Source organism: Mytilus galloprovincialis, chromosome 2, assembly GCF_965363235.1.
Source record: "Mytilus galloprovincialis chromosome 2, xbMytGall1.hap1.1, whole genome shotgun sequence".
Lineage (NCBI taxonomy): Eukaryota > Metazoa > Mollusca > Bivalvia > Mytilida > Mytilidae > Mytilus > Mytilus galloprovincialis.
In genome coordinates this window covers 114057199-114076785 of record NC_134839.1, presented here as the reverse complement: position 1 = coordinate 114076785, position 19587 = coordinate 114057199, and the positions used below count along the sequence as shown (strand labels likewise).

The 19587-nt window shown below is 32.5% G+C and overlaps 1 protein-coding gene across 2 annotated transcripts; it reads right to left on the bottom strand.

The window, feature by feature from the left end:
* Positions 1–612: 612 nt before the first annotated feature.
* On the bottom strand, positions 613–19544 carry LOC143065482 (26S proteasome non-ATPase regulatory subunit 11-like). Of its 2 annotated transcripts, XM_076239064.1 has the most exons (13): positions 19394–19544; positions 17445–17546; positions 14880–15004; positions 14104–14175; positions 10143–10200; positions 8802–8913; positions 7329–7411; positions 5518–5662; positions 4716–4839; positions 3013–3138; positions 2195–2230; positions 1806–1857; positions 613–824 (listed from the first exon to the last, which is right to left on the bottom strand). In XM_076239064.1, exons 1-13 carry the CDS (start codon positions 19470–19472, stop codon positions 682–684), a joined length of 1257 nt encoding a protein of 418 aa, XP_076095179.1. In that variant the 5' UTR covers positions 19473–19544; the 3' UTR covers positions 613–681. The 2 variants fall into 2 exon arrangements, with proteins under 2 accessions (XP_076095179.1, XP_076095180.1); XM_076239065.1 differs by lacking the exon at positions 2195–2230.
* Positions 19545–19587: the final 43 nt, after the last annotated feature.

The following is a 19587-nucleotide window of genomic DNA, read 5'->3' as shown; positions in this document are numbered from 1 at the left end:
TATTCAGGATTTTGCTATATACACAGGTCATAATCATAGGGTTGACACTACTAAATTCAGTCATCGTCACATTGTTTCCGATTGTAGTATTTTAATCAGTATGACTTTTTAAGATGACAATACGAATATTAAAAATCTGGACTTAGGATAAGGGGTATAGGTACAGTTTTCAATTTGTTAGCTGGAATGACGTAAAACAGCGAATTAAAGAATTCAACTTTATTCAGAACTCATATACGACAATACTGTTGATAAAAAAATACTCCATTCCAGGCCCTTTTGTTTTCCAAATAATTAATATTACCAATAATTGATACGTTCCAGGTCGACAGGTTCAAACAGAAAGATTTTGAAAGCAGAGAAAACTGTGCATCTTATAATCGGCATGACTTTATCAGATGACAATACCAATACTAAAATAAGGCTTACACAGTTATATTTTAAAATTCAGTCACAGATCTGCGATATCACGGGTGTGTTCTAATATACCTTAATATGTGTGTTCTTTAATGTGGAAAGAATTGTTATTGCAGTCAGTAGAGGGTTTGTTTAGAATTCTTAATTACTTTTAAGAAGATATGCAGATATGGCAAAATATCAAATGCACAATAATTCACATGACAATAAATTTAATAACAAAAATGTCAGTATACCCTCCCTTCCCATTTTAACATTAGATAATTATGTCAGCTTCTTGGCTTTATTATATAGAGCATCCACTACTTTGCCCATGTTTTGAATGGTATCAAGTGAGTTCTCATAGGTCTTGTCCACTGGAGTTTCATCAAATACAATCAAAACACCAGCTCCTTGGTCCAATATACCTAAAAAAAAAAAAGGCAACAAATAATCATTTACTATTTTGCATACTTTTTAAATGAATTTTCACTGAAAATTGCTTTTGTAGATTAACTTATCCAAATAGTGAAATTTTCATTAAAATATTGAGGTTCTTTTTAACTTATAATTTTTAGTAACATGACACTGTTCAGAAATATAAGCAGGTAATTACTCAGATAGTAAACAGCAGACACAAATACTATATCAACAAGTGAAACTGCGAGCTACTGCTCACTGATGATACCCCCGCCGCAAGTGGATAATATTAATAGTGTAAAAATATGCAAGTGTTCGGTAAACAGGAAGTTGTCGAGTGATGAATCTGAAAACGCATCACACGGTATAGCTGACTTATATAAATCCTGAAACCAAATTTCAGAAGTCCTTGTATTGTAGTTCCTGAGAAAAATGTGACGAAAATTTTCAACTTGGCTATCATGTGTAAAATCAGACAAGTGTTCGGTAAACAGGAAGTTATCAAGTGATGAATCTGAAAACGCATCACACGGTATGGCTGACATATATAAATGTTGACACCAAATTACAGAAAGGGTGGATGTGTAGTTCCTGAGAAAAATGTGACGAAAGTTTCATGGGACGGACTGACTGACGGACGGACTGACGGACGGACTGACAGACAGAGGTAAAACAGTATACCCCCCTTTTTTAAAGCGGGGGTATAATTATTTGGGATTTTAGAATATACTGTGTACAAAATGTGAGTTTTCATCTTTGTGAAAAACCTGCCCTGTCGCAAATTTCTCAATAAGAAACACATCACACAAATTTTAGAATTTATAGTTATCCCTTTATTTTAGGCCATCAATCAAATTGTTAACTAAATAGATATTTCCTTCCATCTCTATCCGTATGATATAGTTTACAGCGATCTAGATGTTTTGTACTCACCATTCCATCTCTATACGTATGATATAGTTTATAGGGTTTAGATGTTTTGTACTCACCATGGAATTTTTTGTCTAGAATCATTTGTGATAATTTTTTCTCAACTGTGTCCTGAAAATAAATCATAACATTACTAACAATGTGTTAATCTCTGGATCATGTAGATGTTTTTATGTCCTGGCTTACTTATCAATGGGTTTTTCATATCATCTTTCATTCATATAAATATATCACTTTATATTTAGTATAAAAAAACTATAGTCTTTTTTCAGCATACTTTTGGTCAAATATAGTTTCAAACAAACATAGTGAATTTAAGCGTTGTCATCTAAAATCATGCATAAACAAAATCGTCAATTACATTTTGTGTGTTTTGAACCTCTATAAATTGAAAATGAACAAGTTTTTACCTGTAAATCTGTAATAATAAGTTGAATACTTGACTTACCATAGGTAATTTGATCAGGTTAGCTACATGTTGTACCTAAAAAGAAGTCATTTCTAGTTAATATTGTCATTAGATTTTCTTAACTGTCTGGAAGTGTCTATCATTGTATACAAAGTAAAATTCATATCAATAATAAACATAACAAGAATGTGTCCCCAGTACAAGAATGCCCCATCCGCACCATCATTTTCTATGTGTAATGGACCGTGAAAATGTGGGAAAATCTATAATTTGGCATAAAATTTGAAAGATTATATCATAGGGAACATGTGTACTAAGTTTCAAGTTTATTGGACTTCAACTTCATCAAAAACTACCTCGACCAAAAACTTTAACCTGAAGCGGGGCAAACGGACCAACAAAAGGACAAACGGATGCAAAGACCAGAAAACATAATGCCCATAAATGGGGCATAAAAATATTCTATAAAGTTTAATGGCCCTGTCTTAAATAGTAAGAGGAAACCATTACCCAAACAGGTAACTTTTCTCTACCTGCTCAACATTCACCTTTAATACTATAAGTTGGACTGAGATTTCCTGCAACTCAGACAAAAACTATTCTGAATGTTTATAATGAAAAGTCATTTTGGTCCTTTGATTGAATATTCACATATAAGTATATTTACATTTAATCAAATATGTTTTACTGAAGACAGCTGTCTTCCTCAAAATAAACCAGTGCAGGTCATGATCATAATATATAACTTTTAAAATTGTTGTAAAATTCTGTCGTTATTGACAATCTTGTACTGTTATTAACATAGTTTGTGATGCTCAAAACCCTAGAAACAAGCTATATATTTGTACATATATTACCTGGACCCTTGAGAAAGGTTCTATGATTCTACACAAATTCTGCTCCAGTAAGTTATCATATAATGTCTTCAGGTGGGCGTTTACAATTGGGTCATCTTCTAACTGAGATTTAAAGCTTGCAAGTGTCTACAAAAGTTACAAATCTCAGTAAATAAAACAACACTCAATATCTGAGATCTACAAATAATATTTTGAAATGCTAATGTTTTCAGAATACATCACTAGCATACTTTGTGTAGAGTCATTCATTCAAAAAATACCAATCACCTATTGCTTCTTCTAAATGATCAATGTTGAAGGCCTAATTGTGACTTCAAGAACAACAATAACAGCCCTGTTCCTTTGCTTTTGTGTGTTTCTGTCAGAGCATGTACTGATTTTGTCTCATGGATGGATACCACATATCCTTTGTTTTCCTGTTATGGAAATGTTACCCTAGAAAATCATGCCAGTCTAACAGTTTGTTAAATTATAAGAACATGGTATATGGATACTGTTTGACTTGGTATAGGATGACATACTATCACAAATATTCTAATGATTAATTTATTTTTAGTTGCTTAATGTCCAGTGGTTATTCTTAATATGCACCTAATTTCATCTTTCAAATGACCATTTTTTATGTATGAAATTAAAGAAAGAAAAAAAAATCTCAAAGAAATTTCATTTTTTTTTTTATGTTATAGTTTTTTATTTTTATTACCTTATGCTTAATATTCATTTACTTTTAAAGGAGTTTTATTTATATAATAATTCTGTTTGTTAGAAATCTTGATCGATTTATTTTGTATAACTACGTGCATTTGTAAACAAATGACCCCCCTTTTCTCTATAAAGACTGTTGTAAACGCGTATTTAAATCATACAATTATTTCTCAAGCATTGACAGAAAATTGATATATCCTCTGATTTTCTCTTTTTTTTTGTATACTGTTCAATAAGTCAGATACATAAATCATTTGGAAATGTTATTTATTTGAGGTCAAGTCAACAATATTTTACTTTCGTTTTTGACCTTGATTCTCTGAACACCATGTTGGTTTTGAAAAATGAACTTCAAAAGATACTGTTTTCCAGATTCTGAACAATATGATCTACTACATTTTCTTTAATTTGATGCTATTATTCCATAACATAAGATTGTCGTCTTATCTGATTGTCTTCACGTTTTAGTAAAAGCCAAAAAAAAGCCAACGAGTTAATGACCATCGGAACGTCTCTATTGTTATCTTTCAATGACCACCGGAACGTCTCTCTTGTTATCTTTGAAAAGAAACGATGCATTCTGACTTTAAATAGACAACCAATCAGTGACCTGAATTCATGTGAACTATATTTAGCCCAAGGTAAACACTGACTTTTCATCCTTGTTTATCGTGACCGCGACTTTGAGACAATACGTCTCTCGGCTGCCTGTAAACATTTGAAAAAGATATTTTGTCTTTTTGAATTTATATTTTTGTCAGTGAAGTAGTCGGCACTTGAAGCCACCGCAAACGGCGGATTTCTGCCGGCTACCGGCTTCAATGGAAAGCCCTGCTTCTGAAAGATATAACATGTGTAACCTGATAATTATATCTTGAACTGCTGTTTTTTAATATTCTGATATAAATCAATTCAATGTTTATACAACTGGTGAAACCTTAGTTGGGTTTCTGTTGTATAAATATTTACCATTAATCAGTTTTATTCACACGAAGTACCTTTTGAAATTCAGCAAGAGATCTCTTATGGCTAGCCTGAGCGATACTTTTCATGGCTTCAACAGCAGGGCCACTGTATTTCAAAGCCAGTTTACCACTAACAATAGCTTGGACTTCATCAGATCTACAAGTATTAAATTAATAGTAAATAATCGGTAAATATGCTTATTTTTATGTATTGAGAAATGATATTGCCTTAACACCATAATACACAATGTTGATTATTCTATCAACACAGGTTTGTTCTGTTCTCAAATATTAGACCATCTATGAAAAAGTGAGTTACAGCATTATATTTATCAGGGCAACATTGTCATGATTGTCCTAATATAAAAAGACTGCAACGTGACTATAGAATGTTACCCTCACCATATCAAACATAATAAGACTTTTTTGGTAAGATAGATCTTCACCAACATTGCACAATACAATTGTTAAATAGTATATAAACCAGTTATGGACATGATGGTTAATTCAAAAGTGTTTTGTTAATTTTGTTTTTGAAAAAGCCTTCAAGACTTTACTTTCTTTAACCTAATTTTTAGACACTTCCCTCTCCCCTTAATTTTAGACTCAGCATGTATTTGAGTGCTGTAACTTACATATTTAACCTAATTTTAGACACAGCATGTATATGAGTGCTGTAAAATACGTATTTAACCTAATATTAGACACAGCATGTATTTGAGTGCTGTAAAATACATATTTAACCTAATTTTAGACACATCATGTTTTTGTGTTGTTTAACTTACACATTTAACCTAATTTTAGACATAGCATGTATTTGAGTGCTGTAACTTACGTATTTAACATAATTTTGGACATCAACATGTATTTTAGAGCTGTGATTGCTTTAGGACTATCTATGGAATCATATCCTTCAAATGCCTCATAAAAATAAGAGTAAGCAGTTTTGAAATCTTTCTCATCAGCTGCATGAAGTACACCTGAAACATACAAACTCTGACTCCATATTATAAGGTAACATGTCCGAAATTATATCAATTTCAATAAAGTTATGTTTCATCATTTATAATATTGCACCAATTCCACGTTGTAAAAGGGCCTTATATAAAACTTTATATAACCTGGCTATTTATATAAAACATTTTTATCTAGTCATTGTTTTAACTATGTATGATTCATAGTGATTATAGCCACTAAATTATAATTTGACATTTAAGCTAGAACTAGATGTGTCAAAGTGACACGAATGGCCCCGTCTCAAAAAGTTGCAATTTCAATAACACATGTGGACACAAACATGATGGTAGTCTCACATTTCAAAAATCAGTTGAAAATCTGGAGGCGTATAGAAAAATGTCTATATAACTGTGATTTTCAACAATTTTCAAAGTTGTAACCCTTAATTTGGGCAAAAATTAGCGGAGTGGAACGAAACTTAAACTTGATCTGTAGCTCATCATGGTTAGCTCACATACCAAAATACAGCCCAATATCTTAAAGCATTTAGAAAAAAAGTCCTTATAACTGTGATTTTTCAACAATTCATCAAAGTCCAAAGCCTGTAATTTCGATTAGCCGATTGGAAACAAAACTTAAACTTGATCTGTAACTAATCTTGGTTGACTCACATGCCAAAAATCATCCCAACATCTGAAAGCGTTTACAAAAAAAATCTGTATAACTGTGATTTTCAACAATTTATCAAAGTCCAAAGACCGTAATTTCAACAAAAATTAGCGGAGCGGAACGAAACTTTAACTAGATCTGTAACACATCATGGTAAACTCACTTACCAAAAACCAGCCCAATATCTAAAGGCATTTAGAACAAGAATGTGTCCAAAGTACACGGATGCCCCACTCCCACTATCATTTTCCATGTTCAATGGACCGTGAAATTGGATAAAAAATATAATTAGGCATTAAAATTAGAAAGATAATATCCTAGGGAACATGTGTACTAAGTTTCAAGTTGATTGGACTTCAACTTCATCAAAAACTACCTTGACCAAAAACTTTAACCTGAAACATGCACTTTCATTTTCTATGTTCAGTGGACCGTGAAATTGGGGTCAAAAGTTTAATTTGGCTTTAAAATTAGAAAGATAATATCATAGGGAACATTTGTACTAAGTTTCAAGTTGATTGGACTTCAACTTCATCAAAAACTACCTTGACCAAAAACTTTAACCTGAAACATGCACTTTCATTTTCTATGTTCAGTGGACCGTGAAATTGGGGTCAAAAGTTTAATTTGGCTTTAAAATTAGAAAGATCATATCATAAGGAACATGTGTACTAAGTTTCAAGTTGATTGGACTTCAACTTCTTCAAAAACTACCTTGACCAAAAACTTTAACCTGAAGCGGGACAGACGGACGAACGAACAGACGAACGAACGAACGAACAGACGGACGGACGAACGAACGAACAGACGGACGGACGAACGGACGCACAGACCAGAAAACATAATGCCCCTCTACTATCGTAGGTGGGGCATAAAAATACTGGGTATAATGGTTTGTTGCGGAATGACGGTATTTCAGACATGGGTAAAGCTATATATGGCACCGACGTTGCTGGGCCATAAAAAGGGCCCATATCCTAGTTTTCCTGGAACCTACTCTTTGTGTAAATTGATACACACCTGACTGCATATCTAAAGCAGCTTGAAGTTTTGGTGGACAGTATATGCTGTTGGCAGTAGTCCTAGCTGATGTCAAGGCTGCCCTGTAACGTAACAAATGTGTATTTTAATAAATTGGAATCAAAAGAGCTACATAAACCTGTTATCATTCTTATAAATGGTTTCTATATCAGAAAACTGAGTGATTGAGAAAATGCCATCCAAATCAATTTTCTATATATTTTTTTTACATGAAAGTGCATGCATTTTAACACTTCAATACCTGACCAAACCACTGCAGATCTTATAGTCAATACTTAATACAGGCATTGAATTCAGAGAGAAATCAAGATACAACCAAACTGAGTTGTCTCATTGGCAATCATACCACATCTTCTCCTTTATATGTAACACACATTTTTAATGGCATTGAATTAGAAGGGAACAAGAATGTGTCCACAGTACACGGATGCCCCACTCACACTATCATTTTCTATGTTTAAAGGACTGTGAAATTGGAATAAATTCTCTAATTTGGCATTAAAATTAGAATGATCTTATCAAAGGGAACATGCATACTAAGTTTCAAGTTGATTGGACTTCTACTTTATCAAAAACTACCTTGACCAAAAACTTTAACCTGAAATTTGCACTATCATTTTCTATGTTCAGTGAACCGTAAAATTGGGGTCAAAACTCTAATTTGGCATTTAAATTAGAAAGATCATATCATAGGGCACATGTATACTAAGTTTCAAGTTGATTGGACTTCAACTTCATCAAAAACTACCTTGACCAAAAACTTTAACCTGAAGCCAAAAACTTTAACCTGAAATTTGCACTATCATTTTCTATGTTCAGTGAACCGTAAAATTGGGGTCAAAACTCTAATTTGGCATTTAAATTAGAAAGATCATATCATAGGGCACATGTATACTAAGTTTCAAGTTGATTGGACTTCAACTTCATCAAAAACTACCTTGACCAAAAACTTTAACCTGAAGCCAAAAACTTTAACCTGAAATTTGCACTATCATTTTCTATGTTCAGTGAACCGTAAAATTGGGGTCAAAACTCTAATTTGGCATTTAAATTAGAAAGATCATATCATAGGGCACATGTATACTAAGTTTCAAGTTGATTGGACTTCAACTTCATCAAAAACTACCTCGACCAAAAACTTTAACCTGAAGCGGGACAGACGGACGAACGGACGAACGAACAGACGGACGAACGGACGCACAGACCAGAAAACATAATGCCCATAAATGGGGCATAATAAATGGGGCATAAAAAATGAGACAATCAGACTGTAACACACTTTTCAACACCAACTTGCTTTAGTTAGTTAAGGAAACTTCTTACCACAATCATGTTTATCAAATTTCTACCTACCTTGCTTTAGTTAAGTTAATGGCCTTGAAGAAAAAGCTCTCTCTCTCAACTTTGATGAATGTTAAATTAGACTTTGATGTCTACCAAATTTATATATACCTTGCTTTAGGAAGATTGCTAAGTGAATGATATACACGACTTTCTAGCAGCTGAACTTCTACAAGTAATGCTTTATCATCTAACTTCTTTAATTCTCGTAGTAATGATGAGCCTAAAATAATAAATGTAATGGTTAAATTTGATCACAAACACATTTTACTTCTACCATCTTAATTATCTGATTTATGTAGAATTGAGGGGAACACTTTCACTGATAGTATGAAATCATATTTGTAAAAATGTATCATAATCAATTGTTGTTTTAGAGAACTACTGAAATTAGTTTTATAATGTGGGTAATTTTTTTTAATGTGTCTAACATCATGAACATGTAAACCATGTACTTTCACATATAGAAGAACAATCTTAATTGACTAGGATTGTCAGTTTTCCTATCCAAGGTCAGTGGTGTTCTACGGGCACTCTGCAGGCCATTCATTAGCAGGCGGTACCCGGTACTTTTACCCTGATATGCTTTTGACAAGTACCGCCTAAATGTAGGAATTTTAATATAAGATATTCATGGAATAAATTAAAAAGTACCACCTAGAAACGTGGAAAGTACAAGTCAACATGAAAGATAATGAAACCCCTGACTCTGGCTTCCTCCACAAATAAAAACTGGCCACATCAAAATAGCCTAAATGCTGGCGTTCAAACACAAAAAATAAAATAAATTCACTTGTAGAAGTCCAATATGCTTTTGATACCAGACAATTCAAAAACAAATTTGATGTTGTGTATATTTTCAGATTACCAATGATTTATATTACATCATTCAGTAATATTTCAAACTTTAGCTACATTTTGACATTTAAAAACATATTAAAATGTACTGCCTGCCCTCCATAGTTTGTACTTAGTTATTTTAATCAACTGGATTTTTTCCTAAAGAAAACCTAGTTTAAATTGAATGATTTTGCCAAGGTTTTAGCTAAGATGTTAGAAAAGTCATAAAAGACATATCTACAATTGACTTTGGAAAGGTCTGTCAATATAATTGGTGTTCCTTCTGTGGATTTATCTCTGATTAGTAGATTCACTTAAGACATGTTCCAATCCATTCATCAATAAAAAAAACTCTCATAGTTATTTTGAGTACATTTGATATGAAAATAATGTAAAAATAACTCCTGTAATAAACACTTCTGTGCAAAAAAACCTTCTGGCTTCAAGAATATGCATCAAAATTTAATTTAGTACTTAAGGTGTTTAAAAACAAGAATCAAACCATCCATCCATCAAATACTAAGCATATGTTTATTGCAGTTTTTCAATTCTTCATTTGTTTGTTTGTTGTATACAAATAAAATATTTGATGTTTTTTAAGTAATAACCTACCTAAAGCAAGTGCTTCTGTGTACTGTTTTGTCTCGTGGTAAAGAGCAATGAGTCTAGCCTGAAAAATCAATTTACATGTAATAGGCAAAAATATAAATCTGTACATATAATCAAAGAGCAGATTGCTCTGAGGCATACCATTATTTTCATTGACACATGTATAGCTGGATATTCTAACATGACGTCCTTCAAACGCTTTGAGTACACACCCGTGGTAAAATATGAATATATTGGTTGGGCTGTTCTGATTGTACTCCCACGTCATATGATTGTTTATGGATGGAGTACACGACGTCATAGAATGATAACGTAATAGTTTAAGCATTTTTCGGGAAAATACACGCTTCTGATACCGAAAATCATCACCAGAATGAAACGTAAACAAACAATACTAAAATGTGGTATAAGCCCTTTTTTATATACATAGAAGATATATCAGTAAATTATCATTAAAATTCATCCAAATCTATCTAAATATATTATTGTAAATAGTTTGAGCATGTCACTAAATCTGTTTGCTCCGTTCTTTACCGCCAATCTTAAAGTGGGTTAATTTATGGGAACGGCAAATATTTGCCTCCATCTAGTGTGCTTTGAACCAAAACAATTGCTATATTTGTCTTATCAGAATCGAAATAATTCATGGGGGCTTGAATATATCTAAATTTTACCACGGGTTGTCCCTTTATGCCGATATTTTACCCCTCGCTCAGGGTAAAATATTTGCCATAAAGGGCCAACCCGTGGTAAAATAACGATATATTCAAGCCCCCATGAATTATTTCTTAAGTATTATTTTCAATACTAATTCAACTGCACTTGTAAAATTTAATTAATGTAATCATGGGTGAATAGTTACTCAACCTAAAAATAGCCAATCCCGGATACAAGTGTATGAACAATATACTTATTGTGTTTTATTTTTGTACTATCAATTCAAAGTTTATTTTCCACAGCAGTCACTGAGATTGAGAGAAGATATTACACTTTGGTTCTTATCACCTACATTTATCCTACGTTAGGAAGGGACCCCATTTCTAACTCTTGAAATATTTAATTTCTTTTGGGTCAGTGGGCATGACTCTTTTCTGTACACACTCCTGTTTAAATTGCTATCGATTTTAATATAATACAACGTTTATCGACTTCTAACGAGTTGTTTTTTCTCAACGTGTCATATCCGTTAACGTATCGTACTTGATTTTGACTGAAGTTACTTACAGAAGGGAGACAACTCGAAACGATAATATGGAAGACTCCATTTCGGCTGAAGGGATGTTGTTGTTACACCTTTACGATTTTATTTTAAATGATGCATATGATTTAAAATTATGCAACAACAATAACCCTCAATAGCAGACAGACATAGAAAGGATCCCATGAGATTCAAATTAATCAACGGAGTAGGGAATCCAGAACAAGCATTCAATCTGATACCACTTGAAGTCAAGAAAACTATACGTATGCCCATAATAACATCAACAAACCCTAGACTTGTGATTTAGAGCAAGAAGCCAAGAACGTATATTAATTGTTAATTAAACGACCTAGATAGTTCTCCATTTCTTTATGAGAGTACAATATCAAATATCAGTTTCATAACTGTGACATATAAGAAAAACTCCACTTCAGTTCTTATATAACAGAAATAGATTTATTGGAATTCAGACTCGGAACTCTTGCTTTTTATCAAAACTGTGGAATTCCCTCTGACGTGTTTCAAAATTTATAAAAACATTAAATATAAATACTGCTTTATTCTGATTTTCTGTGTTGTTAAAAACACACATATAAGTCAAGGGAATTGTCAAACATGACGATTATGAGAAGAACAGTATAGGAAAGTTGTTAAGTTCAATCCTTTTGTTTGTCTTAACCTTTTAAAGCAAACAATCAAAAGAATCTGAGATGTTCCGTAATGTTTAGAATAAAACGGTTGAGGTGAGGGCATGGCCCTGAGTCAATGGTATAAGTCTACAGATTGCTTAAAAGCAATTGTATCCCAAAAACATTTTTGTCACACAGTCATGCTTTAGAAAAATTACAATGACAGCACATTATCTCCCTTATTTAACTCAAAAGTATATGAAAACCATTCATTTATTGAATCAGTATGAAGAAACTTGCTTTTTTTAATAGTTTCTTTGATGTGGAAAGACTTTCAATTGTTCTCTGAACAATTGGTTTTTAATTTTTATTAAATTTTATTTTAAGTGGTGTATTTTTTTTCAGATTATAGTACAAAAATTGTACTAAGTTTGATTTACTCATCAAGATGCAGAGATATGGTCTGAACTTAAACATAAAACTTAATCAAGGTTTTGCAGGGCTCACGCTACCAGGCGACTTGGGCGAAGAAGTCGCTTTCCCGACCGTCACTTCGCTTTCCCCGACCCCCAAAAGCGAAAACAAGTCGCCCTGTTCTTGACGATACTCGCTTTCAGTCGCCTCCGTCATCAGACATTTTCAATTTTTACCAAGTTGATGAAACATCAATTTTTTATTGATAATTAAAGAAATTTAGACATAAACGATTCATTATCTTAAGAAAAGAGGTTGAAGCATTGTCTTTGCAGTGTGTAGCAGGTTTTTTGATAAAAATACAACTTTTTATCACTTCGTGCATTTCCGCAAGTTCCGGTGCTTGTAATTCGAAAACGTACATCAACCTAAATTTCTGCGGCAAAATAAGTTTGTTACTTCATTTAAAATAAGTTTTTAAACGTAATAAAATTGCCTCCAGTAAATGTGTAATCCATTTATTGCATTGAAAACGTCATGTTCCTTTCCAAATAACTTGTCAAACATTGTTTATTTTTGTAAATTTTCTTGCAATCGTCCGCCATTGACCGATTTCTAAACTAGGGATCTGAACCGGACCAGCTATGACCAATATCCGTACTTTTACAATAATTACTACGGACGCACGGATGGAACAGCTGACAGAAGAATATTGGTCTCAAAGGGAAAAAATAACATATTCCACACGCATTAAGAGACTTTTGGTTACATCTAATTGATTGGTGTATATAATTCCCTATATTTTTTATGGATTGTTTCAAAGTTGCTTAACTCTGAGACTATTAATTATATTATGGCCCAGCTTAATAACTTTTATATTTTTTGATGAGAAACACTGAATTTCATACACAAGATAGATTTGAATTAAATTGTAATTGATATGTTATAATTTCTTAACATTTTTTAAAATAAAAGAATATTTTTTTTAGTGCTAGATATTAAATATTTAGTTTGTAGTTTCTCACAAGAACCTTAGTAAAGCTTAAACAACTTTCAATTTGAAATGTTACTTTAATAGTATACTCAGATATGAATTGAATAATATAAAAAGAACATTATTTACATATGACCCTTTATACTATAGTAAAATCTAAACATTGTAACGCAACACGCGAATGAGCACTTCTCTTTCAAATCTCACCACTTCTCCCTATCAGTTTCAAAAAGAGAGGTCACTTCTCCCTATAATTCTGAAGTAGTGTGAGCCCTGTTTTGGGAAGAGTCAATATAGGTAAGAATTATCAACTCTTAACTTGTCAATGAAACATAAAGGTCAAAGTGTCTTTCCCTTTCTTGATGACGTAAAATAATAGCAGCAATACAATTATTTATTAAAAATGCTATGGTTTACAAGCCTTTCTTTGAGAAACCAAGAAGATACTGCAAATCTATACATACATATATAAATAAAGTTATTTGTTGTTATTTGTACTATTGTTTGTCTGTGTGCCTTTTTATTTTTAGCCTTACCGTTGTCAGTTTATTTTCAATCTATGAGTTTGACTGTCCCTCTGGTATCTTTCGTCCCTCTTTTCTAAATGTGTCTGAGTAATAGTAGACTAATGTTTTCATTCACTTTATTTGAATTTTGTTGGATAATTGTCTCCTTGGAAGTTATACAACAACTCTTTATTTTTATAATAATCAAAGATTTTTATACCTCTAAGGCTTGTCTAAGAAATGTTCTCTTTTCATCTTTAGCCCAGTCTATACATTCTTTACACAGCTCAACCTAAAAATAAATGCATGTGAGTTACTGTAAATTCAGAAATCAATGCATGCATTTATTATTGTGAATCACTGATTCCTGGTATAAATTTGCCATCTAATTAATGTGATTGCAAACATGTTGGGAAAGACAATCACAACTGTAATTATAAAAGCCAACTTTTATCAAATCTGATACTGTTTCATTTTACCTGTTAATATAAACATCGCAATAAACAACATCTTCACATTTGCATTGTTGGTATGCATGACCAATAAATTATTTTGGAACCAAGAACCGCTCTGAAAAAAAATCAGACGAAGACACTATTTTCCATTACTTGACGACACTAAATAAAAGCAATTTCATTTAAATCATATCTTGGAATTTTTTGCAAGTGTATAATTTTCAAAGAAAGTATGTTGGTTGTTGTGTGAATTTGAAGTCCAAAAATCTGCTAGTGACAACTGAATGTTGACTGTGGTCCTAAGCTGTTCCTTACTTTGAATAATTTAGATTGTGAAATATGCATTTACTATAGAGATTTTATGGGCATATATTTAGACAATATATTTGTATTACAATAATAAAATGATGGTATGCAGATTCAGCTACCATGTAAATGTTAAACATATTAAATCATGTTTTAAAGTTTTGTGTAGATTTATATTATAAGCTGGTTTTGGATTCTTCCAACCAGGCCAACAATAATTGCTAATTGTATCTACCTCCTTTCCTGTCCCAGCTTCCATATCTAAAAACATATCAACCAAAGCTCGCACAAGTTTGGCAGCCTTGGCTTTACTAACAAGGGATAAAAATGGTCTGGTAAACTTGATCAAACCAGCAAGTTCTGAAAAAAAGACGTGGTAAAACTTGATTCATTTTGTTATGATAATTCCATTCATGGACATGACATGTACGATTTCTAATGTACCTACAAACTAAAATGCATAGTCAATCTATAAATGTCTATTGGAATTGTTTGAGTGTAGTTGGGTTGCTGTCTAATTGGTTTAAAATCAATATCTCTTTGTCTATATCATGTATATGAATAATGAACAGAGAAAAATGATTTCAGAAAAACACAAAATACATTCTAATCAGCTAGGAATCTAATAAAAATAGAAACTATATGATATAAGAAGTCCACATTTATAATACATTTTGTATTTCATTATTATCTGGTGTACATGTATTGGTCATTGCTTATCAGAAGCTGCTGAAGTGTGAATCAAGTTGATACTATTGCATAAAAGTTAACAATTCCTGTAAACACTAGAAAATCTGGTCTTTCTGTCCTCAAGGCTCCATTGTGACTTAACACAACATTAAAAGCAAGAAAATAAACAGTTGTTACATTCCTAGCAGCATACTTTTCTTGAGCAATAAAGATTTTTAACTCTTATATTTATACTGTAGAAATGTTTTTTGTGTGCTTGATATGATATAAAACTTTCCTAAGTGCATACAATTAATTTATTAATTTGGTGAATATAGGAATATCAGTTGCCAGCATATCCCCTACAGAAAAAAAAGTTGAGGGCCAGTTGATGGCCATGTGGCGGACAGTTGAGGGCTAGCTGTTTTAAGCAAAATAGTTGAGGGCTAGGTGTTGAGCATCTTAGCTCAACTCAAACCTGGCCAAGCAGTGTATGTTGGATAGATGTCGCTCAACTGGCCCTCAACTTAAGCTGGCCATTAAGTTGAGCAATTGATCTTTGGTTTTCATATAGTTGAGCAAAAGTTGAGCATTCAGACTTTAAAATTTTTGTAGATGAGCAAAAGTTGAGCATTCAGACTTTGAAATTTTTGTAGATGAGGAAAAGTTGAGCGTTCGGACTTTGATTTTTTTTTTATAGTTGAACAAAAGTTGAGCAATTAGAAATATGACCTGGTGATATAAATGTTATGTGCCATCTGTTTTATCTGTCTTTAGTGCAAATGGACAGGAAGTATTATTATAAATGTACACAAAGTTTGAGGCAAAATTAAGGGAAGCACATGTTTTTATACATTTTTCTGAATTTTAACTAACTAAATCTTTGACATAAAGATAAAAAAACAAACAGTATTTCTTTTATTATAAGATATATCAAATATTCAAGATTGAGGTAATTAACAGTTATTATTAGGGGCAAATCTCAAAGTGATCACACTGTCACAATACCCAAAAGAACCTCAAACATTTAAAATTTGAACTGGGCTTGAGCATGCACATGGCAAGTAAAGATGTCTTCTAGCTATCATGAATAAAATATGAATTTTACAATGAATGTAGATAAAAAAAAGTTACAAATAACTGTATTGACATTGATAAGTGCAGTGTATTCCTCTGATGACATGACTCTTGGATTTAGGAAGATTGATGTTTTAACACATATTTCTGGAAACATCTTTTGGTAAGTACATTGGACAAAATGTTGGATTAGATTTGATTTCCACCATTTTGAATAAGTGTATAATTATGCTCTTTTAGTTCAAAATAGTGATATGTAAAGTGTTTTCTTTATAAACTTTAAAGAGTGAAGAAAAAAATGAGACAATGTATTTATGCATTAATTTATGTATTGTCAAAATGTGTAAGACAGGAGACATGTTTATCTTATTATTAAGACAATTTGTTTAAGAAAGTATTACTAATAAAATAAGAATATTCTAATATAATGAATTTGGTATAAAACTAGAGATCTATTCTTATTTGCTAGATAACTTCTAAAAAGCAAGGATAAAGCATTCATGTAGTCTGTTGTGAGTTGAGGTTTTTCAGCAGTATTTTGGCTATAAAAATACACAATTTAAATTTATTTTTTCTACAATGTGTAGTCATCAGTGTGCAATTACCACACAATGCTCAACTTTTAAAGACCCTAGCCCTCAACTTTTAATGACCTGGCCCTCATCTATTGGCCACCTAGCCCTCAACTTTTAATGACCTGGTCCTCAACTGTTGGCCAGGTAGCCCTCAACTCTAATTGCTCAACTGTTGGACACCTAGCCCTCAGCTATGATATTTTCTCAACGTTGCTCAACTAATTTGCATAAAGTTGAGCATTGATAGTTGAGGGCTACCTAATTTGCATGGCAAAAATCCAGCTAGCCCTCAACTGGCCCTCAACTATTTGCTCAACTGATGGCCAGCTAGCCCTCAACTGGCCCTCAACTGATAGCTCAACTGGCGGCCAGTTGAGCAATGCAGTTGGCCTAGTGATCATTTTTTCTGTATGGGATATTTTTGCATTCAGTATAAAAAATAACATGATAAATATTAGTAATTTTGTTTTAGTGCTAACCTTCAGCTTGTTTTGTTTCAGCCATAAGACTTCCCAACTCCAATACAGCCTGTTCTTTAACCTTGACCTCATCTTCACTGTTGGAATCAATATCTTTTCTCACTAAAAAAAAACACAAATTGTAAATCTTTTATAAATCATCTATTCAATCAACATCTAAGTCTGAATTTTGGAGTTGATCCTCTCCTACAGTAAAACCCTTGTCTAGGTATCATCGTCTGTTTTGTTGAGCAGGATGTCAGACACCACAAGGTAAAAGTGATTATTGTATGACGTCTATGGTTCAAAAAGATCTTGCTGTATTTTTGAAAAAGGTAAATGCTGTAGAGAGGAAGTTTTGTGTAAATGAATATACTTGATACTTGATAAATAAATTAATTTATTACAAATCCTGGTCTATTAAAACTGTTATAGGTTTGACTGTCCCTTTGGTATCCTTCGTCCCTCTTTTAAGAAGATTTGCTTGGCAAATACTTTCCAGAAATACATTTTGTACATGTAGACTCCATAGCCATAGGGATTGATTAGGGATACTAAAGCGGCCTAAACAGTCTAAACACATTATCGCTATTTGTCTGCCATTACCAAACATCACAAAAGTTCACATAAAATTTTGACATCATAATAGAAAATATCTGGGTTAAGCTGAACATATTTCCAAATACTGAATGAATAGCAATAAGGTGTATTCAGTAGGGAATTACAGATGAAAGTGTTTGACATGATCTGTGCATGAGGTTGGGAACATTGTTGTCAAATGAGGTGATTTCCGTGAAACCCATCATTCTAATGCAACAATATAACAATAATTTTCATTGGACATTGACAAATTTTTCGATGGAGTAATTTCCACGTTCTACCAGTCCGTAACAAAGAAAGCCACCATTTTAAAAACAACTTTTTTTTTATATGTAATTTCTCACAAAACAAACATAAAAGTCACATTATAAGCCTCAAAATTTTCCCTTTTCTGAGGGACAGTCCCTCATTTGAAGTGATATCCCTCATTTGGGAATCCAGGTCCATTCACCCAAGTATGGTACCTGTTGTAATTTGTCCAAATTTAGAAGAAATTTCCATTTTTTTTAATTGTTTGCTTCAAGTAAACAATTTGCCTATATGTTTTCGCATGCAGTGAACTCAGCGTGACCTTTCTCGTAAAAATCCAGTGATCGCAATATGCATGGATCTGTCATTTAAATAACTGTTGTATATGTTGCTTAATAGTAATAATACCCATGCTTCTTTGTTACTTGTATACTTTACAGGTTACAATCGGTCAACTATAGCTTCAAAACACAACAATTAATTAACTGCCATATTTTTACATCAAAACAGACGGAGATGAAAAAAAAATTGACGATTATACAATATGGATGCATGAAAATTGCTAAAATCGGGCAACAGAAGACTAAGTTTATGATATATACAGGGCAAACAAACCCTATTGGGGAATAGACCTAGGGGGAATTGTAATCAGGGCAAATGGAGGGGGGTCCCAATCTGTACATACACAGCCTAATCCTGGCCGACTCGGCCACTTGAACTTTTGACGCACACAACAATCACTTTTCCATTGTGGCGTCAGATATTTTGCTTTATGACGTCAAAATGTAACGGGAACCTGTGTTATTTCTAGTAATGGCGAACAAATAGCGATAAGGTGTATTCCATCCCATAAATTGGGAATAATGCTAAAAAAAATATAAATATCAATTTGGCAATTAAATCCCCAAATTTAAAATATTGGGTGAATTCTTGTTTTAAGTAGTTAAAGTACGATACATAATAACACCAAAATAATTTATCAATGTTTATGACTTGAATGATAAAGCAAAATTGATTTCATGATGAATCAAATATTTTCATTACGAAATAACCCCCAAAATACATTTTGAATGTGTTAAAAAAAATAATGCAACTTTAGAAAATGTAATTTAGTCAGTAACCTAAACTATATAATAGGTCTGAAGCTCCGGCTTTGTTTGTTTGACGAAGAGCTTGAGCTTTTTCCATTTCAGTGGCCATCTTGAAATTCGCCGGTTTTACCACTCGAATTTCTCGGGACTTTTAGTTGTTTTAAAAGAAAAAGTACGAGGTTTTACTCTGGGACCCTAAAAGAAATCTTTATCCAATGCTTGCG